Here is a 14604-nt window from a genome sequence, read left to right as displayed (position 1 = left end):
ACATTGGTTATTAAAATAGCAGGTTCTGACCTAGAGTCTAGTGCAGCAAAGTAGCCCTGTGGGTGGTCAGAATTAAATAACTCCCTTTAGGTAATGTAGGGCAGGCACTGTTTGGAATTCAGATCCAAACAATGCCTGATGCATAACACGCAATTAAACTAAGGGTTGGGTCAGAGGCAGCTCATATATGGAGGCTCTCCATTTACCTTGCATCCTGGGCATCTGTGAGGTCCTAATGGGATGGCTTTAGTACCAGTATCCTAAGCACCAGCACCCTTAGACTGGGCAGCCAGACTTTCAACCCCACCTTCCACATGGAAATACTCTAAGCAGTCAAGGATCCCAGTGAAGATCTTTTTTTTTTTTTTTTTTTAACATTTAGTTGAGAGTAAGAGTGAGCAGAGGAGGGGCAGAGGAGGAGACACTGAATCTGAAAATCTTTAAACACAAGTTCAGACCAAGAGCTTTTTTAGCATCTTTATTTGAGAAGTCAAAACTGCAGATGGGGTAACAATTCGGATTCAAGTTGATAGTTTCAGCCTTTCCGTACAGAAAACAAAACTCCATCAACCAGCCTCCCCACAGATTCTCCCAAGCACATCCAAAGGGTCCAGTCTGTCCCTCAGCCACTTTCAAACCAGAAAGCTCATTTCTCTATAATTAGCACACCAGTTCTCAAGGTTTCCCCCACCACTCCCTCACAAGTTTTCTTCAGAGTTCTTTTTCCAGACAGGATTATTGGCCCCCAGTTGGAGACTAAGTGGATAAAAGTACCAAGGGCTGACTCAGAGGCGGTTATCAGCTCACAAAGTCCATCAAACAGAAGTATCAGCACCAAAGAGCAAGATCTTCACCAAGTCTTGTTTTTGTAGCCCCCATCCAGGGACAGCACCACTGAAGGTTTGCAACACAGCTGAGTGCAGTATTTAAAATGGAAAAAGCATAGCACCATTGGAAGACAAAAGGCCTATAACCATGCTTGATTTAATCACCTCCACAATAGGTAGGAATTTGGATGAGAACAGTACAGAAAGGGAGTGGGGGGTGCCTTTGGCCACTATACAAAACCTGGAGCGTTCCAAGGCACAGATTCAGCCAATGTTTAAGAAAAAAATCATCAAAGCCTCAACCTTTGCTTACAATCTTTATTGAAGTTATACAAAAAGAATCCCCCCAAAGTGAAAAAATACATTATATACAAAAACACTTTCCCTCAGGAGGAAGGCTCTGCGCCCTCTCTTAACATGCAGTGCTTTCAACTGTTGCTCCGGCCTCCACGGTCCCCTCCACTGCTGCCCGGCTTTCAGCCTGATTCTCAGCCTGGAAGACAAACAGGGAGCCTGGGCATAAATGACCCTACCTAGTTTAAGCCATTCTGTCTTATATGTTGAGTAGAGGCCTTAGAGAAAGTAAACAGGTCTCTTAAAACCCTGCTTTGCTCCCTACATGAATAACGGCAATGACCACAAAATATAAGGCCATTTCCTAAATTTTCTAGAATAGGGCTGACCACGCCAATGTTTATAGGTTACCTGGAAAGGAGGAAGCAGAAGTAACCCAATGGTCTTGCCAATTAAATACCTTCTCATACATTCATTAGGACGGGACCTGTGGTATGTATATAGTTTCCATCTGTCAATGGGACATCCTACATTCCATAACCAAATCGTTTCCTGCACAGTGGATTAACTGAATGCAACCCTTATAAAAACAAACAGGCTCAAGGCGGGGAACATGCACTTAGGAGGACCAGTTTCCCCAGGCCCTGAGAACAAGGGGAAATAAGGCAAGAGTCCAAGCCCTCTTAACTGCCCACCTCCTCCTCCATGTTTTCTGAAACTTCATTTCCACTGGAGACGGCATCCCCACTGCCTCCATTCACCTCCAGCTCTTGTTTGGCTTTCTTTGCATCATCTTTTCGGGGACTTTCTTCCTCTGGTTTCCTCTGAAGATAGAATTGTGAGCTTCACAAATGTGCTGGATATTTTTAAAAGAACTGCAGAACTTTTTAACAGTCCCTTTACTCCTCTCCTCCCCTGCCGCTGCCACCCCATGGTTTTGCAGCACCAGGATCCACAGGTCTAAGGGTCTTCTCCCATGGCCACAGAGGCAGAAGCCAACCTGAGTTCAATACAATAAAGTGGTCTGCCAAAACATACCAATTCAGCCTCCCTAGTGGAAAGGTGGGGTAGGGTAAGGAGATCTAAACAATAACCAAACCACAATTTTGGGAGTCAGAAACAAAGGAATCAGTCTCCCACAAGAGGAAAAAAAAAACTATTGTAACTACAGGCAGAGTCAGGAGTGTAAGTATCAGCAGGTCTGCTGCTGAATGACTACTGTCAAAACTTGCCTGCTTCCTAAGATGAGCCATGAGACCAAGTCTCCTCAGCAACTTTTCTGATTTGATACTCCTAGGCCAGAAGAGGCCTGGAAATTTTTGTTAGAAGACATATTCAAGTGAAAACTACGTTCACTCAAATCCTCACCAACTTTGCAAAATGAGTGTCTTATTGCATCAAATATTAGGGAATGCATTCCCCATGTATCATTTGAAGCAAAAAACAAAACAAAAAGACTGGAAAGACAGAAATGACCACATGTACATTTACCTTCTTTCTGACAAGGTGGGAAATATCAGTCACACAGTTAGATGAGGAAGCACCATCTGTTGGCTTTCTACTGGCAACCTGGCAAAAAGGACTTTGTTAGCAACGTACAGCTACATGAGGCCAACAGACCTGATGTTAAGTGACAAAAACCACCCGCATACTCACCATGGAGACTGAAGTGCCTCCTCCACTAGGAGTGAAACCTGAAGTAGAGCTCTCCACCTGTTTGGGAGGTGACAGACCCAAGTGGGGCCCAGGACAAAACCCACCAGGTCACCCACAGTCCTACAACGGTACTGACCATCCAAAAAACTGATTCTGATTAAGACCTCAAATACTAGCGGGCTTCCTTATAGAAGCAATATCGTCCACCCACCTCTACCTACACCTGCCATCCCCAAACTGGGAGCTTAGGCAGTGTAGATGTTAAATTAACCCCTCTGTATCATGTCATCACCAGGAGGGTAGGACGCTCCCTGACATTCCAGCAGCCAAAAGCAGAGCCAGAAAATGTGGGGCTAAAAGCCATCATCAATACCTTGCTAATCTAAATAGCAGTTCTCCAAGATGGAAGTAATAGCTAACATTTATTAAGCGAACACTATTTGTATTGTCATAAGTATTTTAACCTACGTATTATTATCCCCATCTTACAGATGAGTCAACTAAGGCAATGCCTATGGCCACACACAGTAAGCAGCAGATACAGAGCTCAAACCCAGTATGGCTCCAGAGTGTCTTCTCTTAAGCATTATACTATCTTAAGCATTATACTATCTGATAGGAATAATTAAATTCTCACATTCCTTCAAACAACCAGCTCCCTAGAAACCAAGTCATGGTTCCTAGACAAATGGAACACTAATACCATGATGACTTCCAACAATATCATACTATTACCAAAACTTTAAAAGGAAACCAAACCAACCAGAGTTGCTTTCAGAGCCAATTCAGCTACATTCCCACTACGCTGGGACTCCTTCGCATCTTCTATCTTCTCTCTAATTTCAGGTAGCAGTTCCTTCAGCTCCTCAATTTCTTTTTCATATTCAGAAGATGATCCATCAGCCTTCTTCATCTGCTCACTTAGTACAGCTACAAAAAACAGGCTAAAGTGATCACTAATAGTTAACCACAAGGGGATCCATTTTTTAAAAATCTCGTCAATTACTGGATCCACCAAGCTTAGCATCAAAATAGCTGATGCTCACTCACCCATTCTCTTCTCAATTACTTCAATGGATTTGCTGAACTGTGCCACTGCCTCATCATACTGAGAGTTGTACCCATAGGCCAAGCCCAGCTGGTAGTGGGTCTCTGCAAGGAGACGGTCATGGGCTTCCAGGTACTGTTCTTGAAGGTTTAGGCAGGCCTGGAACTCCTCCACAGCTTGGACATAATTCTCTAATAAAGAGAAAAAGAAAAGCAAGCAAATGGATAGCATTTAATATTTCTAAATTTTATTTTTTTTTATTTAATATTTCTAAATTTTATTTTTTATTTATTTTTTAAAACGTTTTATTTATTTTCGAGACAGAGAGAGACAGAGCTTGAACGGGGGAGGGGCAGAGAGAGAGGGAGACACAGAATTGGAAGAAGGCTCCAGGCTCTGAGCCATCAGCCCAGAGCCCGACGCAGGGCTCGAACTCACGGACCGCGAGATCATGACCTGAGCCGAAGTTGGATGCCCAACCGACTGAGCCACCCAGGCGCCCCAATATTTCTAAATTTTAGACTATCCTACAGGAATGCTCTATTTTACATTTCATTTTCTTTGTAGCATCTCTAGGATCCTTGACTATAAACAATATCAAAATAACAAAAAACAAAACAAAAAAAACTACTGAAAGACTTCAGTTAGGGGAGATTATTCACACAGCTCTAGGAGCTACAGGAACCCAAACTAACTGTCCTTTAAAGCCAACTGCCCACAACTTATGATCAATCAAGCTGAATTTTAAGGAATCAGAAGAAGAATGGGGGCGGGGGGACATTAAAGGAGAGAGTAAAATGAAAAATGTATTACCAGATTCAACACTAACTTCTCCAAGTTTAAGATGTGCCTGCGCAGCATAAAGCTGAGCTTCTTTTGTTTCTTGCCTAAAAGAAGGAAAAGATGATCAGAAACCTTAACAGCATTTGCCCAAGCCTAACTGGTATTCTATTTTCATTCAACCTCCAAACTCCCAACCTGAGCCTAGACACACCAAAAGTTTTACCTTTTAAAAATAATCTTTGCTAAATCCAGCATATCCCAGGCAAGCTCTAGATTCCCAATCTCTTCCTCTTCACTTTCTTGAAGAGACTAAAAAGTATATCCAAATCATTGGTATTAGGCAGCAGTACAAGACAGGCATCTTTAGATTACAAATCTAAATGTATAACTAAGAAAAAGCTATGATAATAATCAGGCATACCCTAGTAAGCTACAGTCCTACAAAAAGAAAGCAGAAATTGATACTGAACAAATAATTTACCTTGTTTTCAAGAATGGATTCATTTGGTGTTTCTTCAGCCTTGTCATTTTCTTTATCCTCCTCTTCTGAGCCTTCAGTTTCTGCAAGCAAAAATTACTCAGTATTGAGAATACTAAGGATATCTTTTAACTAGTCAGAAGTTCCAATAAATGTCGGTTGAATAACCTATATTCTGAGGTAGAACAGGCCAGATGCTAAGTCAGTTAATATTTGAACTGGATAGAAATATAAAGCCAGTGATTACAGTCTAATTCATGTGTAATCTAGATTTAGATTGTATAATCTTATGGCGTCTATGGTTTATACCTTCAGTGATCAGAAGGCTGAAATGTTTCTCTTCTAAAAATCATTCCTGATCTCTCAGATCAAGACATATTAGCTATTGTAGCCTTTTGGTTACTAGAAGTTCCCATCTACTCAGCCAGAAGCAAATGGAGACCTCAGCCAGTGTTCCTGGGGTCTTTAGGCCACTTGTTAGAGAATACTAACAAGCTGACAAAGTATGAAAAGTTAAATTACCCCAGTCCATTCAGATCAAGAATGCTCAAGAGACTAGCTTTCCCACAACAGAGCTGTAGAGAGAAAAGCATAGTCCTTACCAACTCTCACCAATGAGCATGCCACAGACTCCAGCCAGCTCTAGCACATACAGAAATGAGTGAGCACTACCACAACCAATTATTCTACTCCAGTATAATGTTAAAATTTGCAGCCATACTGACACTGTATTTTACCATATTGGCATACACTCACAAGTCAAATGCCTAGTAGAAGGACAGTCTGCTAATAAATAGCTCTATTCACCACATGAAGCTCAGAATATCAAGCGATTAAAAATGGGCTTATGGGGCGCCTGGGTGGCTCAGTCGGTTAAGTGTCCGACCTGGCTCAGGTCATGACCTCGTGGTTTTTGAGTTCAAGCCCCGCGTCAGGCTCTGTGCTGACAGCTCAGAGCCTGGAGCCTGCTTTAGATTCTGTGTCTCCCTCTCCCTCTGCCCCTCCCTCCCCTGCTCATGCTCTAACTCTGTCTTTCAATAATAAATAAACGTTAAAAAAACATTTTTTTTTTAAATGGGCTTATGGGGGCACAAACAATTCACAAACTGGGTATAATGTGCCTACCTCTGCCATCTTTCATTAAGCATTTTTAACACGAGCAAAATATTGTCTCTTAACAAGCTATTATGGGAACATGAATATGGCAATTAGGCCTTAGGAAGTCAGGCTAAAGGACTTTTATCTGTCTAGCAATTCTGGTTCAGGATGGGAACAGGCAAAGAAAATTCCTAAACATTATAAATTAGTAGGACAATCTAACAAAGTCCTTTAAGAAGGGCACCTGGCTGGCACAGTCAATGGAATGTGTAACTCTTGATCTCAAGATTTTAAATTCTAGCACCACACTGGGTGTAGAGATTACTTAAATAAATAAAATTAAATTAAAAAAAGAAATCCTCTAAGAATCAATTACAAGTTACAAGGTAATTAACCTCTTTGGTAAACTGTTTTATCAAATGAGTCACTTTTCCCGTTGACCATGTGATATAGTGCTTCTGAAATAAATACCCACCATCACACATCATTATATATCCATGCCCAAATTTCCAAGATGTTTGTATACTTAGTACACTGTTAAGACTAGATGGTAATGAAGCCCGTTCTCCAGGAGAATGTGCAAAACGGGTGAAGTAAATCTATGAAACATTTTACCTTCACAATTTGTAGAAAAAATTAACAAAATGTGTATGGTTATTCTCTATTTTTAATTATCTGGTATCTGTTCCTACTCATACCAGAATGCTAGGTGACATCTAATTTGGCATAAGGTCTTACTGAGTTTTACATCAAATTTTTAAACTAAAACTCTTATGATAATGTTGAGAAAATATTGGTTTTCCTGCAGAAATTTGTACTACCTTCATGGGATGGTAGAGAAGCAGCTAGGTTAATGAGAAAGCCATTACTTTAAAGTGATACTTTCCAATCTGGTAATCTGTACTCAGGTATTAATAGGAATTGCCCTGATGTCCTCAGTAAAGTGATCTGTTAAAATATTTTCCAAACTTCTTTGAAAGTGGAATCTTCTTTGTAGTATGCCTATTATCATCCTTTGGAGAAAGGGAAACACAGTTTTATACCATTTCTCTAATTTGTTGCCTGTTCAAAAGTTAAGGGTACAGAATGGTGCAAAGAAGAAAATTCCTCTTAAAGACAAAGTAAAGGCAATCTGCTGGTTCTTTGGTTATTCTAGCACTCCCACAGGACTAAGTCAGGTAAACACTACAGACTGACCAGTAGTCTGAGCATGGCCAAGCTCTGTGCCTACAATTTAAAAACTTTGTTTACTTATCAATCCTATCTAGTGTGACAATCAGAAAAGAACAGATCAGTTATCTTTATTAGGGATAAATGCCATTTTAAGAGAGGTGGTAGAAAATGGGATTTTAAGAGAAAACCTCTGGGATACCTGGCTGGCTCAGTTGGTAGTATATGTGACACTCGTGATTTTGGGGTTGTGAGTTTGAGCCCCCTGTTAAGTGTAGAGATTACTTAAAAATGAAATGTTAAGGGGCACCTAGTTGGCTCTGTCAGTTAAGCTTCCAACTTGGGCTTAGGTCATGATCTTACAGTTCAGGAGTTTAAGCCCCATGTCGGGCTCTGTGCTGATAGTTCAGAGCCTTGAGCCTGCTTCAGATTCTGTGTTTCCCTCTCTCTCTGCTCCTCCCCCACTCATGCTCTGTCTCTGTCTCTCAAAAATAAATAAACGTTAAATTTTTTTTTTTTTTTTTAAATAAAATCTTAAGGGGTGCCTGGGTAGCTCAGTCAGTTAAACTGCCAACTCTTGATTTCAGCTCAGGTTATGCCCTGGCAGTTAATGAGATTGAGTCCCACTTTGGGGTCTGTGCTAACAGCACAAAGCCTGCTTGGGATTCTCTCTTTCCCTCTCTCTCTGCCCCCCCCACCCACTGCCCCACACTTGTGTGCACTGTCTCAAAATAAACAAACATTAAAAATTAAAAAAAATAAAAAATCAAAATTCTTAAAAGATAAAGAGAGAGAAAAAAAAAAACAACACTTATAAGATTTCTGCAAAGGGACACCTGGGTAGTATAGTTAGGCATCTGACTTGGGCTCAGGTCATGATCTCATGGTTCGTGGGTTCAAGCCCTGCATCAGGCTCTGGGCTGACAGTGCGGAGGTCTGCTTGGGATTCTCTCTCTCTCTGTTCCTTCCCCACTTGCTCACATGCTCTCTCAAAATAAACTTAAAAAAAAAAAAAAATTCTGCAGGCTAGTGTTGCCACATAAAGAGAAATAGAGCACAGAGAGTTGAGAGCTTGGGCCCTAGAGCCAGAAGGTTTGGGTACCTCAGCCCTCCACTTATTGGCTATATGACTAAGGCAAATTGCTTAACCTCTTTCTGCCATTTCTTCATTTGCTTTTTTTTTATTGATTGATTGATTGATTGATTGATTGAGACAGAGATCATGAGTGGCGAAGGGTATCCCAAGCAGGCTCCACACTGTTAGCATAGAGCCCTACTCAGGACTCGAACCAACCGAGATCATGACCAGAGCCAAAATCAAGAGTGGGACACCTAAATGACTGAGCCATCCAGGTGCCCCTGCCATTTCTTCTTTTGTAAAATATGGAAAACTACCTTCTTTAGAAGTAGAGTGGTAGCTGGGATAAGACTAAAAACTGCAACTGATGACTCCTAGGGCTTTTAGAAGTGTTTTGAAAAGAGTGACCAGAAAGTTTTTGATAGGAGATGGATTAAAGGAGATAAAACTACCTTCCTCACTGTGAGGTAGGCTTGGGGACAGCAATACATTCATGTCAGATCTAGAGTTGGATTCTAGTACTATGACTTAGTATTTGACCCTAAACATGTAACGTAACCCCTAAGCCTCAATTTCCTCATGGCTATAAGTGGAGTAATACTACCTACTACATAGTATAATCTTGGAATAAAAAATAATGTATGTGAGAAAGCTCTAACAATGTCACTTGTGATCCCACAGAATAGTTTTTGAACTGGAGAAATAGGACAGCTCTACTGTAGCTTATTATTCAAAGTCCAACTTAAAAGAGCCAGCAGAACTTCTTACTGTCTTTGCTCACTATCATTAAAGATCAAGACATGGTAGTTTCTTAAAAATTGAGGTAATTCAGTTCTGTGCTTTTTCCATAAAGAACTCCTAAAACCCAATAAGCAGCCCAATGGTGCTACCACTTAGCCAATTCATTTCTGGTTACCATGCCTGTGCTGGCTGGAGTGCAGCGACCTGCACATAGGTAGAATGTATTTTACCAGGATGAGCTGCAAGTACTGATTGTTTGTTTTTGAAAATCTAAAAGTAAAGAGAACTCTTGAAGTAGTCTGGCACTTATATGAAGTAGTAACTATTAACTAGAATATACCTGTGGTTATTAATACCAACGTTAGATGAACCTTACAGACAGTAGAATCCTCAAATGATAGTACAACTCAAGTCAGACGTGCCAGTTATCTAATTACTAATTAGAGGCTTATACATCTTGATGGAATTGAATCAAAATTAGACCAATACTATACAAAGCATCCAGACACTTTATAACGTCCTAAGTAACAAAAACTTCAGTTTAGCAGCCAAAGCAAGCATGAAATGAGGGGGAAAGCAGCAAGAGAGCTAACAGTTAAGTTTTTCATTATCTTTTGGAGGGGCTAATTTAAAACTAATGTGAATAAGCCTCTAAGTACTTCCTGAAGACTAAAAGTCAGTCACCAGAATTCTTTCACTGTGGTTAACTGCCTTCATTTAAATGGCATGCCTGCTTAAGTGTACCAATTCACTGGATTCTACTGTTCTAATCCTGCTTCCTAAAGCAGAGAATAGGAACCATGTGAACAGTAAATTTAAAAATCCAGAGGCATGCAAGTGAACATCCATTCAGCATTCTCTGCCAGCCTAGCCCACTATTTCCCTACCTACTCCACCACCCACCATCCACCTTTATTGGCTAGTACAATACAAATTACTGATAGCTAGCCAAGTCTCAGAAATCAGAGAGAAGGCCTATTTTGCAGTTAGTAAAAGCGTTAGTTTATAAGCCAGCTAAAGACTTGCTTTTGATTTAACTTGCTAAACTTATCACAATCTTCTTAAACTACCCCCATTTTCATTTAGCCCTTTCCTAATCCAAAGGCAGACGGAAAATCCTGAATGGAAGGCTGACTTTTACCCATGATTAGTGAGTCAAATCCAGAATGTACTCCACCCACTGCAGCTCTTGCATATCCCGGTTACCTTCACCCTCTTTCATCTGTTCTTCTCTCTCTTGTGTTTCTTCATTAGCAGCTATCTTAACTTTGTCTTCAGGGCATTTCTCAGTAGCCCCCTGGGCTACCTTGGTCTCAACCCCATCTCCAGCTGCCTCAGACTCTTCTGTGGACAGCTTAATCTCCTCCTGGCTAGGAACCAACTCTGCCCTGACCTTCTCCTCTAGTCCTGAGCCATCTTTTGTTTCTGTCAGTCCTTCTGCATTAGTCTGTTGTTCAACAGGAGTCTGATCTCCTGCAGCTGACAGTCCATTGACTGCACCATCCTTAGGGAGAACTGTGATCTCCTGCCCAGGCTTCTCAGAGACTTCTGACCCAGCTTTTACAGCTGAGGACTCTGCGGCCTCTACTGTCACCTCTGGTGACTCTTCAGCAGGAGGCACTTCTTGCCCTACCAGCTGCTCAAGAACAGCCTTTCCTGACTCATTTTCAGAGGCAGCTACCTGCTCCTTTGGCTCATCCCCACCCACATCCACTGGCTTGACTGTTGAATCTACAGGCTCTGCTTCTGCCTCCACTGCAGTACCCTGCTTTTCAAGAGTCATATCAGACTGCTCTTCTAAAGCTTGTTTTGGCTTCTCCTCTATGCTCACAATTACTTCTCCCTGCTTTTCTTGACCTCCTTTTTCTCTGCATTCTTCTTGGATGTTAGTTCTACAAACTGATTTTTCTTCCTCAGCATCTGGTGCTTCCTCCTCTGGTCTCTTCTCAGAAGTGACCTTGGCTTCATTCAGTCCTTCTGGTGCTGCTGTTTCTTTTGCTTCCTCAGTGGTTTCAGCTAACTGATCTGGAGTGGATTCAACTTTTTCCTGTAGTTCCTGTGCAGGCTCACTTATATCCATATCTTCTCTTCCACCCTTCTCCATTTCAGTCTCCTGCTCTTTATCAATTTCAGGCTTTACCAGAGACTGGTCTTCTGGTTTTTTTGCTTCTTCTTTTTCTCCCATGGCGTCATAAACCTGTTCTCTCAACTCTTCCCTTGCTTCCTCTACATGGTTAAAGAACATGAAGCATAAACATGTCTTCGAGTTTAGTGATAAAGGCATAAACGGAAACTAAAAATACATTCCCTTTAAACCCTCAAACAACCTGGCTTAAATTTTAGCGATGACCTAAAACTTATCTACCCCCTTGAGAAAAGCAAAGGGAAAAAGTCCCAGATAGCAGAGCAACTTATTGCAAAAGAAACCCAAGCTCCTTAAATTAGATACTCTTTTACTTGAGCATTCTGATTATCAGTTAGGTAAGAGATGCCAAGCTTTATTCTCTCCTCTGAACATTATAAACCTCCAACTGACATGTAAAACTCTAGTAGCCAAACTCTACTTAGAATTTAACATTTAATTTTCTTAGCCACAAAAAGTGTAAAGACTCCAAAACCATGACTATTAAAATCACTGAGCTGCACAGACTTTTAAAATTTTTGCATCAGAAAAATATTTAAAGTTGTTATATATTTAAAAATATCAATTTAACACATTTATTGGGGAAATTAAGTTTTCCTCTTACAAAAGCCTGATTGGCTACCTCCACTGTAGTCTCCACTAGATGCAGGTTATTTACCCCCTAGCAACTTAGGGAGAGACCATCCAGGATAGGGAGAGCCTTACTTCCATCATCTGTACACAAGAAATATACGTCGCATCTTCTGAATGTCACATGCAACTCCACATACCATCTATGTTATCATTATTTTCTACCAGAGATTCATCTTCTGTTTTTTCTCCTTCCTCCTCTTCCACATGCACACCTTCCAGGGCATTTCCCAACACACCATTCTCCATTCTAGGAGAACAAAAGAAGAAAGCACCAGAGGTATGATGGATAGAACTAACAGTTTTTCTAAGACAAAAACTACAGTCCTATATTATAAAAGGAACAGAAGAGCAATCAAGCGCAGGGAATATAAACTAAGTTTTCAGAGACGAAAAGCAACAATCAAAACTAATATAAATTAAGACTGTAAAAGTACTGAAAGAAAAAAGCATACCCTTCATCCAGCCACCTAAAAAATACTGATGACTCTTGTCAAAAGAACAAAATCAATAAATATATTCCCTTTACATTATAGCCATTGTATTTCCTAAACTTCGCATCCACCTGCATTTCTCTAGATGGCTTAAAAACATTCTGGCAAGACTTTGATGACAAATCATGGGAATGATCTACAAATTAGAAAACTTACCAGATTAAACAGGGCACAAATTATTTGCTAGTTTGTGTACCCTCAATAGATTCTATTCTGGTTAATAAACTTCAGTGGAAAATACACAAGTTTCCAAGAGTTTAGACTACTTATGAGTTTTATTTACTAGAGATTCTCATATGCTAATGTTTTCAAATTGTCCTTCATTCAGTCCTTGTTAAGGATGATTGTTCTGGGCTGAGAGTGCTTTTAAGGATGACTGTTTTGGGATGAGAGTATTTTTAAAAGTTCTCTCTATACTGGACTTCAATAAATTATTGACCATTCACTAATAGAAACATCTTTGCCTCTAAAGAACCCAAAAGTCAAAACCCATGCATAACTTTACTCTGCTTCAAGTGCCTTTGAAAACTTCCATCAATATGTCCTGTTCCTCCTAAACCCCCAGTTCACTTAGCTCATGTGAAATCACAAAGCTAGTAAACAATCCTGGCAAACAAAGAAACCTTAAGTTTTTAAAGAGACCATCATAATGTTACACAAAACACCCTACTTAAAAACTATGGCTTAAAAGACATACCTTGCCAACTCCAGAAGTGATTTCCCATAGAAAAAGAAGGCTTCTCCACACTCATTAGCGGTCTCTCCATACTTCTTACCTCTACAAAGAGAAGAGACATCTAAGACCTGAATTAACATCTAGTCTAAAACATTCATTTCTAGTTCTTTAAACTCTAAAATGACATTTCTTCAGTAACACATCTCTCTAGGAAACCAATATTCCCCTCCTCTTGTTTTCAAGTCAAGGTCAAAGGGTTATTGCCTGGTCTCTCTACATATACATTCCAATTAACATCAATTTGCTATGGTTAGAGTATATAATCTTAAGAGACAAACTACATTAAATAGATATTTCTTCTGCTAGAAGATGGGTGTCAGTATAGGCCAGAATAGTTAAAGGACCTTTACCTGGAACCTAAAAGACGAATAAAATATATGGAAAGACATCATGTTATAGAGGGTAAGACTCTCTGGAGTCAGACTGTCTGGGTTCAAAACACATCTCTAAACTTTAGCTGTATAACCTTAGACTCACAGTGCCTTAATGTAGAAATGTTAAGAACTGCTCAAAGATCTAAGAATTGAATTAATGTATACAAAAGTACGATGCTTAGACATACAGACAGCACTATATGTAAGTTTTAGCTATTAATCTCTAGACAGGGTGGCTCAGATCGTTAAGCATCCAACTCTTGATTTCGGCACAGGTCATCATCTCCTCATTGCTGAATGAAGCCCCATGTTGGGCTCCATGCTGATCCTGGACCCTGCATGGAATTCTGTCTCTCCCTCTCTCTTTGCCCCTCCCCCCATTCTCAAAGTGAATAAACAAGCATTAAAAAAAGCAAAAAAAAAAAAAAAAAAAAAAAGGAATTAGACACGATATTAATGCAGACATCTAGGAATAAGATTCTGCTCTATTGGGAGAAATAGTGGGGTTGAGACAAGAATGGACTGCTACGACCCTGACTAAATAAGAAGGAATGAAAAAGCCAGAGGCTTTTAATCACTGTGAGCCTGAAACCCAGTTTTATTATAAGGATTTCTATTATAAGGAGGATTTCTTCAACTCAATTCCATATAACTACTCAACTCATCAGGGAACATGACTAACTTCAACTGCTACTGGTAACAGGATGTTACCTATATTGAGAAACTAGCTCAAACCAGGTCATAGGCTGAAAGGCTATTGCTTGAAGATTCAACTTAAATTTCTTCTCTTCCAGTTCCACGGATAAACTCTTTGGTTAAAATAAATCACTTTTGAGGCACTAAATAAAGCTAATCTGCTTCCTCATGATGTAGATATATATGGCCACCTAGTGGTAGCTGCCAACTTCCAGATAGTTGCAATAGAGAATAAAGGTGCTAACAATATGAAAACTTCTGCACTTATATCAGCATTAGTGGTAGGGTGGCCGTTATGGCTTACCTGGGACTTTTTTTTTTTTTTTTTTTAAGAGAGAAAAGAAAGCACTTGAGCAGG

The 14604-nt window shown here is 40.2% G+C and overlaps 1 protein-coding gene across 6 annotated transcripts in view; it reads right to left on the bottom strand.

Annotated features, from left to right (window-relative positions):
* Positions 1 to 463: 463 nt before the first annotated feature.
* The window catches only part of NASP (nuclear autoantigenic sperm protein), a 42000-nt gene continuing 27859 nt past the window's right edge, over positions 464 to 14604 (bottom strand). For 2 of the 6 annotated variants that reach the window (XM_040470056.1, XM_040470057.1), the window contains 12 exons: positions 13138 to 13218; positions 12087 to 12196; positions 10380 to 11399; positions 5090 to 5169; positions 4832 to 4917; positions 4639 to 4712; positions 3828 to 4016; positions 3541 to 3707; positions 2778 to 2834; positions 2613 to 2690; positions 1817 to 1945; positions 464 to 1320 (listed from right to left, as the gene is read on the bottom strand). In XM_040470056.1, the coding sequence (XP_040325990.1) occupies positions 1240 to 1320; positions 1817 to 1945; positions 2613 to 2690; positions 2778 to 2834; positions 3541 to 3707; positions 3828 to 4016; positions 4639 to 4712; positions 4832 to 4917; positions 5090 to 5169; positions 10380 to 11399; positions 12087 to 12196; positions 13138 to 13218 (2152 nt within the window). In that variant the 3' untranslated portion in view covers positions 464 to 1239. The remainder of the gene's footprint in view (positions 1321 to 1816; positions 1946 to 2612; positions 2691 to 2777; positions 2835 to 3540; positions 3708 to 3827; positions 4017 to 4638; positions 4713 to 4831; positions 4918 to 5089; positions 5170 to 10379; positions 11400 to 12086; positions 12197 to 13137; positions 13219 to 14604) is intronic. The other 4 variants (XM_040470059.1, XM_040470058.1, XM_040470061.1 and 1 more) reach the window with 4 other exon arrangements.

This window comes from Herpailurus yagouaroundi, unplaced genomic scaffold (assembly GCF_014898765.1).
Source record: "Herpailurus yagouaroundi ecotype Mexico unplaced genomic scaffold, PumYag 77, whole genome shotgun sequence".
NCBI classification, from domain to species: Eukaryota; Metazoa; Chordata; class Mammalia; order Carnivora; family Felidae; genus Herpailurus; species Herpailurus yagouaroundi.
Note: the sequence above shows the minus strand (reverse complement) of the source record. Positions and strands in the feature narration are given on the sequence as shown.